Below are 19542 nucleotides of genomic sequence, written 5' to 3'. Positions count from 1 at the left end.
ATTGTTCCTGTGATTTATTCATTTGCACTCAGCAGGGGAGAAGTCAAAAAAGGAGTGTGTTACAAACTGCAATAAAAGCACTTTTTAATGCTTTTAAATGCATGAAATTCACCATTGATGGACAAATCATCAGTACTTGCTTGAATGTAAGTAACTAAAACCTTACTTGGTGTGTTCCTTAATACTTTTTAGAGTTGAAATGGTTGATATTTGCACAGAATAATTTACAACTCAGGAAACAGCTGCTAATATAGCATCAATTTTGAGTGCAAGTAGCAGAAAAGGTAGGATATCCCAGTGCTAATTTCAACTGTTGTAATGCAGCATTTAGTGAAGAAGTAGTGCATGCGTCCTAATACACCTTATCCAGAATCCATCTAGAAATATGTATTTGTTTGCACAAAACATAAAGTTATAAATCCAGTAATTCAAAGAAAACTTTTCCAAAGTTCTCCTCACCACATGTGTATAGTTGTTTTGATCTGCCGTGAACAGATAAACATCTTTATTACAGTAAAGAGTTCTCAGGTTTTCCTCTCTGCTCTTCCTCTTGATGGCGCTCAGGTTATTTCTACAGCTGTTCCCGCTTCCCATAGCAACTCCAGAGACAAGTCGGGGCTTGTCTGAAGGACCAATAATGTGAACTTCCTCACTGTGGCTGTGTGGCAGAGCAGCATGTAGTCACTGAGCACTGCTGCAATCGGACACACACATTACAAACACACAGAGCTCAGATCACAGGACCCAGTGTGGCTTTTTAAACCATAACGACCCAGAGTGACCAACACTGGTAAGTGACTTTGAAACTCTTTATGATTTAATTTTTTATCGTACTAAAGTCAAACGTTCAAATTAAATGACTTACTGCAGGTGAAGTCAGCTGATAACTGTCACCCTGTTCTTCTGCATGAGTAATAACTAAGAGCTGCAGCACAGACTGACTGGAGGTTAATAATTGACTCTTAAATGGCTCTAATGCAGTCAGGCCCTGCCCTAACAATAGTGCTGTATTAATAATAAAAATGTACTTAACTGAAGCAGCATTTAAATGTCTATCACGTGTCAGAAAGTGAAAGTCAGGCTTATGGTGAAACTTCTGTCACTGCAGGAAATGGGTGTAACCCGCTTGCTTACACTTTTCTCGTGTTTTCTAGTGAAAAATAAAACACAGAACACAATCATGGTGTTAGGTGCTATTTTATGGACACGTTATTCCCATGTATTGCATGGAAAAGATACATATTACATCAGACAAAAGACAGTTTGAGGAAGATGCTAATGTCTGCCAAGGTAAGGTTTATTTCAGTCCGGTTTTCTGCATGCAACATGTGTTTCCTGTGGGGTTTTTATCAGGACTCTTGGCACTGGCAGTCTCTTTTGTAATGGCAAATTAACCCATCTATTGCCAAGTGAGGATAAACAAAAATGTGTTTGTGAATCGAGGGACTTGCATTAACAGCCTGGAGGCTCTCTCTGGAGTAGCTGGTGACACTTCTGTAGGAAGTCATGTTATTTGACAGATATAACGTGACATAATTACATGTGGCTTACTCTCCGGATTTGAGAAACAGAAGTTATTGTTGCTCGAGATTAAAGTGAATTAGGTGAACGTTTTTTTTTAGTCCGTTAACCTGCAGCTCTGAAGACGTTAATGCTCCTTCAGAGAGAAAGTGTTTGAGGCCTCCACACTGAATACTCTGCAGACAGGCCGGACACTGGGTACTCCTTTGAAGCAGCTGCGATACTTGAAGGGAACTTTGATGAAGAAGCTTCTTTTTTTAAAGGGAATCAAAACAAGTCTTTTGGCAGCCATGTTTCCTTATACCTGCCTGTTTCTATGGCCCAGAGGTGTGTTAACCTCAGTGTTTAACATCAGTCACTCTGGTTAAATAGGTTGCCACAGTGTCCTGTCTTTTTAGGGCCGGATAGCATCGCGTTTTACTTTGTGTAAGGGATTTAGTGTTTCAATATGTGACGCCGTTGTTTTGGCGTTTTGCTATAATTTGGTTGAGTTGTGGTCTCAGACTGGTCCAGCTGTTAGAGGTGACTCTTTTTCTTGATATTTCAGGGCTTTGTGATGGTAGGAGTGGGGGTCACTTTCTTTTAGATGCAGCCAGTATTGAATTGATCTCTCTCTCTCTACATCTCTCTCTGTATGTGACGATCAGATAGCTGTTGCCTCGGAACCATGGATAGCCTACAGCTATTTGTTGACGTTAAAAAAAGCCTGTATAGAAGTATCTAAGTTGTTCGTGCCCCACCAGTTTTGTACATTTAAAAAGGCCACACACTAAACACACGCATCTCTACATGGCTGTACACGGAAGTCTGTGTGATTCTGAATGATAACCAGCACACGTGGGAGTGAAACAGACTCTCCATTGACACAGAGGGAACAGATACGAAGTTGAATGTGGGACGTACATTGGAAGACCTTTTCTTATTAAATTCAAACCAAAAGTACCAACAGGCCTGCAACCATGTAGGTTTGACCCGGAAACAAGCCGAGGGGAGGTGATGGAGATCATTTTTCACATATTTCAGCCTCAGACAAAAGCTGACTGAGAACAAAACCATCAGTTTAGCGTAAAATGATCTTAAGCCACGACTTCTGTCTGAAATCTTCCGGTTACACTCTCAACACGCCGGTCACAGTCACCATAATCACACACACTTTATAATACATTTTGATTTCACATTAAAGTACCTCGCGAGGACGGAGCAGTACTCCGTGTCTAAGAAGCCTATCTGAGACGCAGTAAAATGTTGATAAGATTTATCTCATGGCTGTATGATAAACATAACGCAGGGGATTGGATAAGCTTAGCATGCACACTGGAAGCAGGTAGAAACAGCTCTAGTCAAAGTTGAATAAATCCAAACACCCACTGTCATGTCTGAGCTAGTAGCCCTATCTTTGTCTGTGTAAACAGCGCCATCTAGTGGCCATTCAAGAGATGTGTTCTGCCCAGGGTTGTCATCGTTCCGCCATTTTGAGTTCAGATTAGTTGGAGAAAACCACACGTCGTGAAAGGAAGACATTTTAAGAAACCATCATCTGTAAGTAATAATGTACTTTATGTTAGTTAGATGGTTAATAGAAAAACGTTTTAGGAAATATTTACTTTAGCTTCATGTAAATGCCTTGACAGGTTAGCTACTGTACATTCATCTTCTCAGTTAGCAGCTACATGCTAGATTTATACATCGAAGTTTGTATTTTGTACATGTTTAAGACATATATTTAGAATTGTATTTCTTGTATTACATATATTACATATAAGTAAATCTGATTGCTGGATGGAAGTAAAACACTGGAGACTGCACATCTTTGGTACCGACTTTTATTCAGTATTCAGACCTGTTTAGCTATCTGCTGAGTTGTAAAGTCACTTATAACGGGGGCACAATAGTGAAAAGACGGACCACCTGTGGACACTCAGACGACCTTGCTACGGTGAAAAAGAAAACTACAGCTACTTTCTTCTCATCATCAAGTAAGATCTACACAATCACACAGTAATGGAAACGCAAAAGAACACTGAAACAAAACCAGTAGGATCACGTTCAGTTAGGTCAAGTAATTCATCAGTCAACATGGCGGCGGCCAAGGCAAGAGCTAGAGCAGAGTCAGAGCGTACGCGTGCACGCTTTGCCCAGAGAGAAATGGAAATGAATATGGAGAAAGCACGTATGGAGGGCACTCTAACTGCTTTAAATCATGAAAAAGAAGCAGCAGCTGCTATGGCTGAAGCCAGAGTGTATGAAGAGGCTGCTGAGTCTATCCATGAAGGCGTTCTGAGTGAAAAACAGAGTTTAGCCCCAGACACAGACCCAGCACAGCGTACTAGAGAGTTTGTTGAACGCCATTCTCATCCATCACCTCCAACACCTCCACCCCCAACAGAGAGAGGAGATTATTTAGATTGCCCTGAACTGCCTATACACGTTGATGCCAACACAAACGTACCTTATTACATCCCACCTCAGAACAAACTGTTCTTCCCGTCCGATGCTGCAAGGCAGCAGCCAGTCAACCCACACCAGCCTTCACGTCAGCACTTACCATACTCACCCTCTGATGGTACAAGGCAGCAGCCTGCCAACATAAATCAGTCTTTAGCGCACGTGAAAAACGAGCATAGCCCACTGCTAAATAGCCCATCTGGGTTTACGCCTCTGCCACAACGCTCAGCCTACACCATCCCACAACCGTCCTTCAATGGAGAAGAGGCCATGAGCGACATAGCCAGATTTCTTGCACGGCGTGATCTCGTTCATGGTGGTCTCACAAAGTTTGACGATCGCCCAGAGAATTACTGGGCGTGGAAATCCTCCTTTGATAATGCAAAGCAAGGACTGTTTCTAGCGGCGAGCGAAGAGCTTGACCTGTTAATCAGGTGGCTCGGCCCCACTTCCTCTGAATATGTGAAGAGGTTGAGGGCTGTACACATCAAATATCCAGATTCGGGATTGAAGATGTCCTGGGAACGTCTAGAAGAAGTATACGGTGCTCCTGAAGTCATCGAAAAGGCTCTCCTTGACAGGATAGAATCATTTCCAAAAATTACAAAGCAAGATCCCCTAAAACTACGTGAACTGGGAGATTTACTGCGAGAAGTCCTCTCAGCTAAATTAGAAGGATACTTGACAGGCCTCTCTTACTTAGATACGTCAAGAGGCGTCAATCCTATCGTCGAAAAATTGCCACCTCACTTACAAGAAAGATGGATCAATCAAGGCTCACAATATAAAAGAAATCACCAAGTTTCATTTCCACCTTTTTCATTTTTCACGAACTTTGTGTGCACAGAAGTTCAAACACGAAACGACCCCCAGCTTCAACTTCAGTGTTGGCACAGGCCAGATCAAATCTGACGCTGTCTGGAAGAAACCACCACCCAGAAAGTTTACTGTTTCAGCTCACAAGACTGGAGTCGCCTCAGCAGCTGATTATCCGTCCACTGTAGGTCCTTCCGACCCTCCTGCTGACGTGAACAAACAGTGTCTCCTACACAAGAACAAGCCTCACCCACTGTCACGATGTCGAGGATTCAGGGCAAAGCCTCTGCAGGAGAGAAAGACCTTCCTCAAAGACAACGGGGTCTGCTATCGCTGTTGCTCCTCTACTACGCACCTAGCTAAAGACTGCAAGGCCGTAGTCAAATGTAATGAATGCGAGAGCGACAGGCATGCAACTGTGCTCCACCCAGGACCACCTCTCTGGCGGCAGGAGACCCCTTCAGGCGAGCATGGCGGGGAGCAAGACGCTCAACCCACCTCTGAAGTCGTAGCAAAGTGCACAGAAATATGTGGTGCAGGAGTAGGCCCGAGGTCTTGCTCAAAGATCTGTTTAATTAAAGTATACCCTCCTGGCCAACCAGAACATGGCATCAAGACGTATGTTGTTCTAGACGAACAAAGTAATCGGTCCCTTGCAAAGAGTGAGTTTTTCGACCACTTCAAAGTGAAAGGTGAAGGACACCCCTACACACTCCGCACCTGCGCTGGTGTAACTGAGACAGTTGGAAGACGTGCCACAGGATTTCAAGCGCAGTCACTAGACGGCAAGACACAGGTTCCTCTTCCAACACTCATAGAATGCAATTACATACCTGATGATCGTTCTGAGATACCCTCTCCTGAGGCCGCCAGCTTCTTTCCTCACCTGAAGTCATTAGAACGTGACCTTCCAGCTGTTGACCCTGAGGCCAAGATTCTTTTGCTGTTAGGAAGAGACGTCCTCTGTGCTCACAAGGTTCGAGAGCAGCGCAACGGCCCCAACAACGCTCCTTATGCCCAACGCCTTGACTTCGGCTGGGTGATAGTTGGAGACATCTGCCTGGGTTCTGCGCATAAGCCTGCAACCATCAGTACCTTTCGAACGAGCAATCTCATGAATGGACGTCCAAGTCTCTGCATGCCATGCCCAAATCAAATACAAGTCACTGAGAAGATTAGCGCTAAGCCCCATACTGTCTCACTTCAAAGCACACACAGACACTTTGAAAATTCAAGCACAGAGCACGAGTTTGGCAATGACATCTTCCAGCGGACACAAAGTGATGACGGACTTGCGCTTTCCATAGAAGACAGAATGTTCTTAGAGCTAATGGACAGAGAGATGTTCGTCGACAGCTCAAACAGTTTGTCAGCACCTCTCCCATTTCGCCCATCTCGCCAGCGGCTTCCCAACAACAGAGAGCAGGCAATGACACGCTTCAAGTCTCTAAGTCGGACCCTGGAAAGAAAGCCACAGATGCGCGAGCACTTCATCTCATTCATGCAGGGAGTTTTTGACCGATGCCATGCAGAACTGGCTCCGCCTGTAAAGGAAAACGAGGAGGTGTGGTACTTGCCTATGTTTGGTACCACCCTCGTAAACCAGGCCAAATACGCGTTGTTTTTGATTCCAGCGCCCAATACAGAGGTGTTTCATTGAACCAAACATTTCTTACCGGGCCTGACCTGAACAACAGCCTACTAGGTGTGCTAATACGCTTCAGACAGGAAGCAGTTGCGATTACAGCCGACGTGGAACAGATGTTTCATAGCTTTCTCGTCAGAGAAGACCATCGCAACTTCCTCAGATTTCTCTGGCATGCAGACAACGACTTGTCCAAGCCCATGGTGGAATACAGGATGCGAGTCCACGTGTTCGGGAACAGTCCGTCACCTGCTGTCGCAATCTATGGACTCCATCGAGCAGCCCAAGATGGTGCGGCGGAGTTTGGGATGGATGCCAGAGGTTTTGTCGACCGCAACTTTTACGTCGACGATGGCCTAAAGTCGCTACCGACGGTAGCTGAAGCCGTGGATCTGTTGAAAAGGACACAAGGAATGCTTGCAAACTTCAACTTAAGGTTGCACAAAGTTGCATCAAACAACCAGGCAGTGATGAATGCCTTTCCTGCCACAGATCACGCAAAGAACTTAAAAGACCTGGATCTAGAGGCAGACACCCCCACGATCCAGAGAAGTCTAGGACTGAGTTGGGACCTCACGAATGACGTCATTACTTACAGCATATCCATGGAAGACAAGCCCTATACACGCAGAGGCGTGTTGTCAACTGTGAACAGTATATTCGACCCACTTGGCATTCTTGCTCCAGTCACTCTGCAAGGCAAGTGTCTGCTTCGTGAACTGACCGCAGACTCTACCGATTGGGACGCTGCCTTACCTGCAGAAAGAGAGGCGGAGTGGACTTCATGGAAAAGCTCTCTGCAAGGTGTTGTGGAGTTCAAGATACCTCGGACATACTGCCCAGCTTCACTTGCCTCAGCACAAAGACTCGAGCTTCATGTCTTTTCCGATGCCTCCACTATAGCTATAGCAGCAGTGGCCTACCTGAAGGTTTTGGACTCTAGTTGCACATGCCACATCAGCTTCGTTTTAGGCAAAGCGAAGCTCGCTCCGATTGCCGCTCATACAATCCCACGACTGGAGTTAGGAGCAGCAGTCTTGGCAGTTGAGATAGCAGAGTTCATCGTCAGTGAAATGGATGTCACCCTACAAGCCACTGAGTTCTATTCTGACAGCAAAGTAGTACTGGGGTACATACACAACCAGAAGAGACGCTTCTATGTGTACGTCAGTAATCGTGTACAGAGGATTAGGAGGTCAACCAAGCCGGAGCAGTGGCATTACGTTCAAACCAATCACAATCCCGCTGACCATGGAACAAGATCGATGCATGTGTCAGAATTGAAACATTCCACATGGATCACCGGTCCTGCTTTCCTTATGCAGCCCAAAGGACAGGCTCCCACATTCTTGGAGACTTTTGACTTAATTGAACCCCATTCAGATACAGAAGTGCGCTCCGACTGCACAGTCTTAAGGACGCAGACACAAGAATCTCATCTCACCTCAAGCCGCTTTGAAAGGTTTTCAAAGTGGAGGTCTCTCACTCGCGTCATTGGGCTTCTCATTCACATTGTGGATACTTGCACAGTTCCAGCCGATCAACGGAATGAGTGCCGCGGCTGGCACCACTGCACAAGGCCTCAGGAAAACCTTGCCAAGGCTAGAAAGGTTGTTGTTAAAGCAGTGCAAGAAGACGTCTACGAAGATGAGATTCAGTGCCTATCTTCAGGGAAAGAAGTTCCTCGTGCAAGTGCGTTGAGGAAGCTGGACCCAACACTAGACTCTGAGGGCCTCTTGAGAGTAGGCGGTAGACTTACCCATGCTCTCATGGAGAACGATGAAAGGCACCCTATCATCATACCAGGGAAAAGTCATGTCGCCGTCTTGCTTGTGAGACACTTCCACGAACGTGTCAAACATCAGGGCCGTATGTTCACGGAAGGTTCGATCAGGAGTGCCGGGTACTGGATCATCGGCACAAAAAGGTGCATCAACAAGGTCATCCGCAAATGCATCACCTGCCAGAAGCTTCGAGGGAAGGCCACTGAGCAGAAGATGGCTGACCTCCCTCCAGATCGCTTAAACATGGAAACATCAGGACTTTCTTGAGGCCCATCTCTGAAGTCATTAAACTGAGCAGTAAATTGGAGTGTTCAGTTATGCATAATGTGTTTGATTATGAGTTATTAGTAGTGGTATTTAGTAATACCAGACGGGGAGGGTCATGTCTGAGCTAGTAGCCCTATCTTTGTCTGTGTAAACAGCGCCATCTAGTGGCCATTCAAGAGATGTGTTCTGCCCAGGGTTGTCATGGTTCCGCCATTTTGAGTTCAGATTAGTTGGAGAAAACCACACGTCGTGAAAGGAAGACATTTTACTCTGCTTTGTGTTCTGAATGTCCAAGAAACCATCATCTGTAAGTAATAATGTACTTTGTGTTAGTTAGATGGTTAATAGAAAAACGTTTTAGGAAATATTTACTTTAGCTTCATGTAAATGCCTTGACAGGTTAGCTACTGTACATTCATCTTCTCAGTTAGCAGCTACATGCTAGATTTATACATCGAAGTTTGTATTTTGTACATGTTTAAGACATATATTTAGAATTGTATTTCTTGTATTACAGTTTCACAAAGTAAATCTGATTGCTGGATGGAAGTAAAACACTGGAGACTGCACATCTTTGGTTCCGACTTTTATTCAGTATTCAGACCTGTTTAGCTATCTGCTGAGTTGTAAAGTCACTTATAACGGGGGCAGAATACCCACACCTCTGAAATCTTGGAAATATTATTTATACACGTGTAAAAGTTGCTCACAGGAAGTTCTGTGATATAACTATTCATTGGACGGGCCACGGACTTTGTTAAAGGGGGGGAAACAACCATTACAAGGTTGTATTCATTCACTTACAATGGAATGAGTTGCTTGAAGTGAATAGGTCTGCACTTTCCTTGTTGTTCTGAGTTTGATTTTCCATGTTTTTCGCACTTGTTGTAAGTCTCTTTGGATAAATGCATCAGCTAAATGAAACGTAATGATGTCTGAATTAGTGAAATGAAGAGTTGCTTGTAGGCGGATTTGCTGGCTTTAGAACGCGCTGTTTGACTTCACGTGTCTTTGTGGTTTTGGCGTTGTACGGTGAAACCTTTTGCCTAGCCTCTTTTAAAACTACAATGACTGAACAAGCTAGGAAACTAAAATAAACACGACACACAGAGGAGCATTATAGGGCAAACAAAGAGGATACAACAATTATTGATTTAGAATTTTGAATGCTTTTTTTCTCAACATTATTTTCTTGAAATGCAAAAACAATCAATCTTCTTCATGATTTCGTTGTATTCTTTTTAAGCTTGTTTTGATTTATTTATATTAGCTCTTAGTTTCTAATGCCTCAAAAGTTTGTATGTAAAGCACTTTAAATTGCCTTTGTCGTTCAAATGTGTTACATGATTAAACTTGCCTACTCTTAAGACTACGTAGACAGACTTGAGGTGCTCAATCTGATCGTACTTCACTGGTAGTTTTTATGTTTCCTAATCGTAGTGTTTTTAATGTCCTTCAGCTTCCTGCTCTGATTCTCGTCCTGTGAGAGTGTGAAGGTCACCATGGCAAACAGGCCTCAGGGTAACCAGGGGCGATCGATGATTGGCCCGAGTGACCGACTGATCGAAGAGTTCAGGTTTGACTTTTTGTTTTCATAGAATCTCCGAATAACAATGTAAACTGTGGTTAAAATACAGAGAGAGGTTTCTAACCAAACAAACACTACGACTGATACCACCTCAAACGATCTTAAATAACCCCTCAGTGTCACAGACAGAAAGCATGTATCTACGCCTGAAATGACCGACGGCCGGAGAGAGGAGAACAGATGTAAATGTCGACTGCAGTGTGATGATTGGCTGTTGGAGATCGTGGTAAAATATAATTGGTTAAGAGTGGACACCCGTAATCAGCTGATTGGATGCATCTGAGGAGTGAATAAATGTAACTAGCCCTCCTGACTCAACTCAGCTTCAATTCTCCTACTATCATGTTAAGTTTACACATTAACCCTTAATATAACAAGTGCTACTCACGGTATTCCATGTCATGTGATGGTATATCAGCCTGCTGGTTTGCATTGAGATAAAGGACTGTTTAAGTTAAGGCTTCTTTACACCCTTACAATTATTGGCAATTGTAGGAAGGGGCTTGTAAAAACCTTCTGTGGCCTTTCATTTACTTTTTAGATGTTTTCCTAACAACTCCCCTTTATTCAACCACTGTCAGCTAAATGAAATGTAGGTGTAATGAACCATACTACTTCTCTAACTGCTATGGTTTCTCTGGCTCAGGGCCTGCCCCAGAGATCCAACCCAGGCGATTGACACCAGACTGAGATTCATGCTGCAAACTTTTCTGCAGCACTACAGGGAGACGGCAGGAAACGACGACAACCGTAATATAACATATTTAAGGATCCTAAAATATTAGGATAGTAAATGTTACACATGTAGAATGAAAGCTCTCATTCTATATGGGGGTAGATTTGTTATTGTATTTTCTACCCAACTACAGGTATTTGCAAGCTTCGGTTACTTTTTGGATATGTATTGTTGCCACTGATCGTCTGATATGATCTTGTGGTGTTGTTCACAGATGGAGCAGTGAAGTTCTGCTATGCAGCATCGATTTGGTATTACAGGATCCTGGAGAACATCCTCAGTCAGGAGAAAGGGAGGCTGGGCCTCAGACACACCTCTGTGAGTGCACCGCCCTCCTGTGGCCACAAGAGGAACTGCTTTCTGACCGCACACTAGGGCCACTGCATTAACAGCCTTACTACATGTGTATGGCCTTTAAAACCAAAAGGATATTTAACCGATCATTTGTCTTAAACTGAATCACTTGTGATGTGTGTGTTGCAGGTGTTCCTGGAGCTTGATCTGTTTCAGCGCTCTCTGGTGGCCTGTTGCCTGGAGATTACCATCTCCTCAAAAAGTCTACCATATGAATTCCCTCTGCTCCTTCAGGTCTTAACACTGGCACCCTACCACTTCATCAAGGTGTGTTTCCAAGCTTGATTCATGCTGCTCACAGTGGGTGTTTCCTGCCTTTGCATGTAAAAACAAAAGCATGATATTTAATAACTGTATTTTTTTTTCCATTGTCTCATCTCATCAAACAAAGCAAACTGAAATACTTTGAGAATACATCCACCGCCCATGTAGGAGCCCTTCATGTTTATTGTTTGCAAGATATATATTTTCAGATATATCGTGCAGTATTTTACTGAACACTGGGTGGCAGTCATTAGCTGCACAGTGAAATACATATGGGGGCATAGATGAAAGAAAATGGAGAATTGGGGAAAGAATGGTACAAATACTTCAATAAACCACAAACTAAACTGCATATAAAGACCAGAAAATGGTATGTATTGAGCCGGTGTAAGATCAATACCAGTAATCTTTACACTACATTTTGGTTTGTCTATATCGTGACAGGTGATCGAACTGGTTCTGCGGGCTGAGAAGTGCCTGCCCCGCGCTGTGGTCAAACACCTCGCCCAATCAGAGGAGAAAGTTCTGGAGTGTTTGGCCTGGACCAGCGACTCACCGCTGTGGGAAGCCATCAGAGCCAATGAGGGCAGTCTGCCCACCTGCCAACAGGTTGGCAACAACACTCTCTGGCACCAGGAGTTTCTCCAGATGTAATACTCGGGTTTCTTCCAAGGTGATGCTGGTGATATGATTATGAATTATGTTTCCATTCACTCAACAGGTGATGCCTCCTGAAAAGCTTGAAGGTTCAAACACAACAGACGTTCAACCTGACAGAACCAGACCTGAAGATATGTCAGTGGAGTTTAGTTTTGGAGCTGAACCATCTTCCAGCACTGACCCGCAGCATCCATCAGCCGAGAGGCTGCAGAGGACTAACTCCCTCCACCTGTTCGCTCGCAAGGTTAGGAAACTTCCCACAACACCACTTTCTCCTGGAGTCGACAATGGCTTTATGTCATCTCTTTCCCTGGAAAAAAAACATGTGTCTTTCCAGAGCCCAACCCCTCCTCCACCTGTCTACCAGTAAATATAAATAAAGCACCAAAACCAAAGCATGAAAACTATGTCAATTAACTCAAATGTTCTAGATACAAACGATAAATAGCTTCAACAAGCAGCAATCGTTTATAGAAATGATGAGTGGAAAACGGTTATAGTAAAGGAAGGAAATAGTGACAGACTACAGCTGTGCTCGGGCTGCACTCGAGATAAAGAAACACATGCTTCCTTTGTTGTTTTTAGATGCAATATATTGTGCAGACCAGATCTGAGCTGCTTGGATCGTCCACAAATAATACAATTGACTAAATCTTTATTGTTATCAACCGTGACCATGTGCTGTGTGTTTTTGGCTCAGGTGTACATGTTGATGGGGAAGCGTCTGAGCGAGCTGTGCTCCACGCTGCGTGTTTCTGAGGAGCTGCGTCTGAAGATCTGGACGTGTTTTGAGCACTCACTGGTTCAATACACCGAGCTCATGGTGGACCGACACCTGGACCAGCTGCTCATGTGTGCCATCTACCTCATGTCCAAGGTGGGCTTTGAAACATCCTCTGGTCATTTGGGGATTTTGTTAGCATGCTGGTGTATATGCACAGGGTATCTTTACTGTAGGTCAAGACCTGAAGTGTTTAAAAGGTTATCCTAGTTTGACATTTTTAACTTTTAATGCGTCTGGATATTTGTGCCGACCAAAACCAGTCACTAACTACAGGGATTGCGTCTTACAGATCACCAACGTGGAGATGCCCTTCAAACACATAATGAATTGCTACAAGTCTCAACCTCTTGCAAGCAGAATTGTAAGTTTTCTAATAATTCCTGTTATTCATCTTTTACCAAGAACAAAAGCTTGCATATGCAAAGCATTTCAATCAGTCGCTTAAAATAAGGATCATTTGTTTTTTTTGATAGTTGTGTGTTATGACTCATGAAGACATGTTTTGCTTTCCCAGGTCTGCAAAGATGTGCTGATTTCCGGAACAGACGAAGAAATGCTTCTCACCGGAAACAACAGTAAGAGATCTTTTGTAGAAAGAAAAAATACTCAGTCATGCATTCAGAAAAATAAGTAAAAATCAGTACATCATTTCATCTTACTGTACAACATTAATCTGTACATTCTGTTCTTGTATATATTGTATTTACGTGTATATAGACTTCTGCTTGCATTATTTCATTTATTTATCTATTTTATTTATTTAATTATTATTATTCCTATTATTTATTTGATTCTTTTATCTCTTATCAATGTCGCATTGTTGGAGGAGCACAGGACTTAAGATTCTCATTGCCATTACTACACTGTCGCTTATGTGCATACTGTATGACATTCGAACCTTTGAATCTTGAATGAATATTGAAAAAGTAAGTAATAAAATGTAGTTAAAACTCTCATTTCCCAGAGAGAAAATGGTGTGTAAAGTTGAAAAAGGAAATGATGATACATTGTGTTGTATACAATATACACCGTACGATGAAATCAGATTATGCTTCGACTTTGCAACTTGAACACTTTCAATATTAAATCAAGAATGATGCCGCCGCTACGTTACAGCACTCAGTTATTGAATACCATTAAACACATCGACTAACCGCAGTGACTCTTCTTCATACCAATGTCTACAGATAACGGAGACCCTGTTGCCCTTTTCCCGACCCCCGACTCCCCATCGTTACATTACCCCGGACCCAGTCAGGAGAAGAGGGGCAATCTGATCCTGTTTTACAACCAGATCTACACCGAGAAGATGCACCACTTTGCTGAGCAGTTTGACCCAGCCTCTGGAGTAAGTGGACCGTTTGATGCCTCTGAATTTGACAAACTAGGCAAAGAAAAGCCCATCAATGGAAGTATACAATGTTGGTATATGCTTTATCCATTTAATCACTTTAAATGGTCAGAATATTTATTATTTACCCCCAGGAGGCATTTAATAAGATTAAATGTAAATCTGCAATAAAGGGTTGATTAAAAATAAAAAAAATAGAAGAATATTTTCAATAAAATAAGCAGAAAAGTGTATACCGTATTTTCCGGACTATAGGGCGCACTGGATTATAAGGCGCACTGTCAATTAATGGTCTATTTTCGAAATGTTTTCATATATAAGGCGCACCGGACTATAAGGCGCATTAAGCGAAATGTTGTTACCTCCAGCGTTGTTATGCTCTATACCGTAGTGAAGAGCAGCTGGGTATGTGACACTCTGAGGAAAGAGGAGGGGGAAACAGCGGAGCTGGAGTAATCCTTTTTTATTGTCTTCGCCGACAATGCAGCCAACCTGGCAACAACTTCACTTTCCCAAAACTACTTCTTCCGCACACACACGCCCACCCCGCATGTCGCTCTCCTACACACTCCTTTTCTACATGCCGTAAAACGGATACATATTATAATTATTATATAACAGAAACAAAACAGTCAGATAAGTCAGTAATAAGTTCAGTTATAACGCGTAAAATACGTATCATTGATTCATTAATGTTGAATTCTCTCCCAGCTGCTCTATTCCCATGTTCTACTGCGTGACTGATAGCCTCGAGTTTGAAGTCCGCGTCGTAAGCGTGTCTCTTGACCGGTGCCATTTGGTACAACTCCGCGACGCTCCTGACTACGGTAGCCGTAATGCTGCAAGCGGTGCGGCTTTGTAGTTTACCAAAGTCGTACTAAAACATTTTGACAGAGCGCCGTGAGAGCTGTGTACCACACAAAATCACTTCGAGGTCAGTAAGCACAACCAGAATTACCGTAATCCATATATAAAGCGCACTGGATTATAAGACGCACTGTTGTTTTTTGAGAAAATGTAAGGCTTTTAAGTGCGCCTTATAGTCCGGAAAATACGGTAATAAACAAAGTACAGTTGTGTCATATAATAATAGTCCATGTTGCACAGAGATCCATAATTATTTTTGCTCTATTTCTCTCTCCTACAGGGAGACACTCCTCCTCTGTCTCCTTACCCCAGTCTCCCCATCCCAAATCCACCGCCCATCACAGAGACCCCTGCAAACAGAGAAGAGGAAGACAAGGAAGAATTGGAGGATGAAGATGGTCCTCCTGCTCAGAGGCTTCGGGTGAATGGCGAGTCAGCCTGGCAGAGGCGACTCAGGAACGTGGCGAATAGTCGCGTGGCAAGAGGAGACCGGGACCAACCGTCTACATAGTTATACCCCCTCACCTGCACTGAGTCTCACTGTGATGCCGTCATAAAGGAAAAGCACTTGTCTTCCTTTACGGATATAGTAATACTTCCTTTGGGTCAAAGCTGTGAGCTCTAAGTGTTTTTGCTCTTTTTCTCTGCACTATGTCGGGCACTTTCTGTCCTTGCACTTAACGCTCAGCTTAGTGGCTAAAGTAGAAGAGTGCGGCTGTCCTGCGCTGCTCCCTGGTGGAGGTGTATGAAGGGACTATCTCCAAAGTGTACTTAGTTTGCTTTCCTTGGCGTCTGAATGCGAACTGTAGTTAAAACTGTGGGACTAACTTATCTTTCCATTCAAAAGGGGACGGGCATCATGTAAAGCATTTCTAGTGTCTACGGTAAGGCTACAGGATTAGAAAATACAAATTTGAGGGAGTTGAAAGGGGGGAGACAGAGGGATGACACATGGCTACTGGTCCCAGGCTGTATTTAAACTCAGGGCCTTAACAGTGTGTGTCTGTCTAACACTAACCGTAACCCTAGCTCCAGAATAAAGGCTTTATTCACCTTATCATTTTTAAAGAGGTTTCTTACCAAATAAGGATTTTATATGATGTCCAAAGATGCATGCCGTTTGTAGGCTGAGACTTCAGTCAGATATTTTCACATATCGCATTTTCTGCATTTGGATATTGCACTAGTCCAATTTTGATACAAATGTGTATTAGTGTGCAGCCCTAGTCTATGTCCTGACTGAATGCTTGATTCTAAACCGGCTTGATTCTTCATGAATGTTATGTTCTGTTTTATTCAACGATCATGGTATATAGCATATCTTTTTGATTTAAAGATAAGTTCAACCATAACTGTCAGCCAGTCCAAGTTTCTATAAAAGACATTTGAGTTTTCAAGTGCACATGTACTGAGAATTTAGGATTAGGAGGCAATGAATTGTCTTGATCATTTCATTTGTCAAATAATGTTTATGTCTTGTCTGCTTAATCTATTATATTTTCATGCATTAAAAACTCTTTAGAAAAGCAATCAGTGTACTACCAATAAACAGAAATGTATTTCCACAATATGTTTGTATGTTTCTTTATCACTGTTTTGTTGAATTCATCATTATATTTATTCTTAAATTGTCACACAGTAACAAGCAGAGCCTGGATTCTGTTAAATGTCCACTTTAGTCTTTATTGTCTGGTTTATACTCAGTGTCAACGCTAACGAGAAGCAACCAGGAAACCTGTCTTTGCTCCCTAATGAGCAAACAGCGAGGGACTCTCACATCATTTAAATTATCATTTGCAAATTAAATAGCATTTTCCGTTGCCTTTCTCACACTCCACCTTGATACAACGCTCTGTGTACGGACTAATGATATACAGTTTGTGTTTCCAGAGACCCATTAGACCCGTAAATAAGAATCTGCAGTATTATTAATTCCTCTGAAACTCCAAGCTCATCCATTGTTGGTAACCGTGGCCGCCCTGTGATCGACACACAAACCCTTTCAGTGTTTATCGGTAACCATGCTTTGGCACGCCACCAAGTTAATTCTCAAACAATGTTGCCTGGGAGGTAATCACAAAGACAGTCAAACTCAACAGGAAGTCTTGAGGTTGCCATAGAGAAGAAAGGCACCTTAGCCCACAACACTCACACAGGTCTTGAGGTTTTGACCAACACGATTTTGGACTTCTCAACACACCGTAGACTTCTTTTTTCTTGGCAAATCATGGGTTGCAACACGAGCCGGGACACTACAGTGGTGGACCCTTCTGGAAAGCCAGAGGAGAGGCCAAAGACAGCCACTTCCACCAAAGAGGAACCCACAACGGAAACTAATGGGAATACAGAGAAGGACAAGGATGAAGAAACGAGGGTGCAAGCTGATCGCCATCTTTACACCTCACCCTAAACTCAAAGTAAGAACGGTTCACTCCTTTCTTTTTATTGAATCTCACATTAAAAATGTTTTCTCAGTTTGCTTATCAGCCGACGACCTCTCGTTGTTTTTCAATTCTATAAATGGAATGAGATTATGGTGCCATGCCATAAACAGAGCAATTTATGAGCATGGCATCGGGGTCACTTTGATACTATCACCTCTGTAACTTGACCCGCCATGTCTCTCTGAAGCTATTTGACATGACAAATGGGCTGTGTGGCGACTGAGATGGGCTGTGTGTGTCTGTGTCGCTGTGTGTACAGATTGTCCTGTCCGGGGTGAAGGAGGGCCTGTCAGCAGGAGGAGGAGAAGGAGGAGGCGACGCTGCACTACTGTCCATCAACCTGTGTGTCAACTGGGCCAGCAACACACACCAATACACACACCAGAAGAAATCAAGCTATGTTTATACTCGAGAAAGATATTGAGTGTTGAATACACCGATTGAAATACTGTGTTCAGTACCTGTGTTGCCTTTATGTTCTTTTCAAGCCTCTGTTTAGATCTCTACAGCCCCTTGGGGTGTTTTCCTTCCTTTGTTTGTTTCCGCAGCCGTTATATATGTTCATCCTCCTCTGATGCGCTCACACACCTCTGGTCAGAGCTGATAGTTACAACACACTCTTTCAAACGCTTCCAATTGTGCTGCTGGCTAAAACAGCAACCCTTTAAGATAGTCAGCTTAATGCTTCAGCTGTGGGTACCTTGCAGCTCTCCAACTAGATAGCATGCCTATCAGACACAGAGTCACACACAGGGAGTGCTTTACACAGAAAAAAAAAGAGGAAATGCTGCCAAGAGTTGGGGTTTTAAAAAATGGTTCAAGAATTTTACGGTGTTAGCCACCAGGCGGCATGGGCGAACGCTGGTGCAGTTCCCTGAGCCGCCACCAGGGAGCAGAAGTGATCTTTGCACGCCACTGTGAGACATCTGAGGCCGGCTCCATTTGCTGAAGACATTTAATCTGAAATATAGGTTGTAAGTTTATTACCAGCCAGTGAATGGAACTGGAATGGAATAGCCATTTCACAAAGCCATATCAAAAATACCCATCTGAGAGGCAGAGGGAAATTACATGAAAATATTACCATTATACAAATGGAAATTGTGATTGAATAATGTGCTGGAGAAGATAAATGAAAAGCACTTTGTTGGAAAAACGTGGTACTAAATAGGTTTTTAATTTCAGTAGTGGGATAAAAGAAGCACATTTTTAGCCCATTTCACTGCCAATTGATTAGTGGTTCCACATCTGCAGGAGAGGGGCCTTATCGTCTCATTATCAGTTAATTAATATGCATGCACACATGCCAATTATCTTTCCTCTGCCATTTAGCAGGAATGAGACATTGATGTTTTAATGGCGCAGGAACGGATAACTCCTCTGTTGCTTTAAAGTCAAGGCAGGCGCATTGATTGACATAGCTGGGAAGTGTTAAGAGGGACAATTGAATTAAGAGCAACCTGAAACACTTGATAATTATATTAATAGCCTCAGCAGCTTAGCCAGTTTCTGTGCCTCTCCAGGAGCTGCAATCTACAGGAGTTTTTTTATGAATATATATGTAAAATATATCTACCAATGAGAAACATTTCATTTGAAGGACATGCAGAGTAGCAAGCTATTACTTCCCCCTGTGCCATGACTATTAAAGGGCCCAAGGCTACACCAAGTGAAGCAAACCCGAGATGAAAGTTATATTAATCATTATTCGCTTTACTGTACTGTGCATGCTGAATTTATGTCCATGAGTCACAGGCCAGTGTTATGTGCCAGTAAAATAGGCGATATTATGGAGGAAGCACTATTGACATTTTTCATTTCTGCATAAATGCTCCTGGTTGCACATCATGCCCAAGGCTGTTTCTTTCTTTATCAGTGCTCTTTGAGTTCAATGCCACAATGCTATAATGGTGCAGTGATTCTGTATGATAAAAAAAAACAACACAGGTCTTCCGGCTAAATCCAAACCCCGATCCATGACGTTTCCTCACATAAAACATCACAGAGGACAAACTC

General features: G+C 43.1%; 1 protein-coding gene and 1 long non-coding RNA gene across 7 annotated transcripts; both read left to right on the top strand.

The window, feature by feature from the left end:
* Positions 1-632: 632 nt before the first annotated feature.
* On the top strand, positions 633-16650 carry LOC134863563 (retinoblastoma-like protein 2). 6 transcript variants are annotated; one of them, XM_063882131.1, is made up of 12 exons: positions 633-790; positions 9938-10054; positions 10713-10816; positions 11017-11120; positions 11286-11423; positions 11865-12029; positions 12142-12324; positions 12781-12957; positions 13154-13225; positions 13379-13439; positions 14052-14212; positions 15363-16650. In XM_063882131.1, exons 2-12 carry the CDS (start codon positions 9981-9983, stop codon positions 15591-15593), a joined length of 1470 nt encoding a protein of 489 aa, XP_063738201.1. In that variant the 5' UTR covers positions 633-790; positions 9938-9980; the 3' UTR covers positions 15594-16650. The 6 variants fall into 6 exon arrangements, with proteins under 6 accessions (XP_063738201.1, XP_063738203.1, XP_063738202.1 ...); XM_063882133.1 differs by having other exon boundaries at positions 649-790; positions 9938-10362; XM_063882132.1 differs by lacking the exon at positions 633-790 and adding an exon at positions 1120-1290.
* A 566-nt stretch (positions 16651-17216) lies between these two features.
* LOC134863834 (uncharacterized) lies at positions 17217-17975 on the top strand. The gene is made up of 2 exons (XR_010165722.1): positions 17217-17499; positions 17786-17975. It is a non-coding gene; the product is annotated as an uncharacterized LOC134863834 (long non-coding RNA).
* Positions 17976-19542: the final 1567 nt, after the last annotated feature.

Source organism: Eleginops maclovinus, chromosome 4 (assembly GCF_036324505.1).
Source record: "Eleginops maclovinus isolate JMC-PN-2008 ecotype Puerto Natales chromosome 4, JC_Emac_rtc_rv5, whole genome shotgun sequence".
Taxonomy (NCBI): domain Eukaryota; kingdom Metazoa; phylum Chordata; class Actinopteri; order Perciformes; family Eleginopidae; genus Eleginops; species Eleginops maclovinus.
The sequence above is the reverse complement of the archived record's forward strand: the minus strand, read 5'-3'. Positions and strand labels throughout refer to the sequence as shown.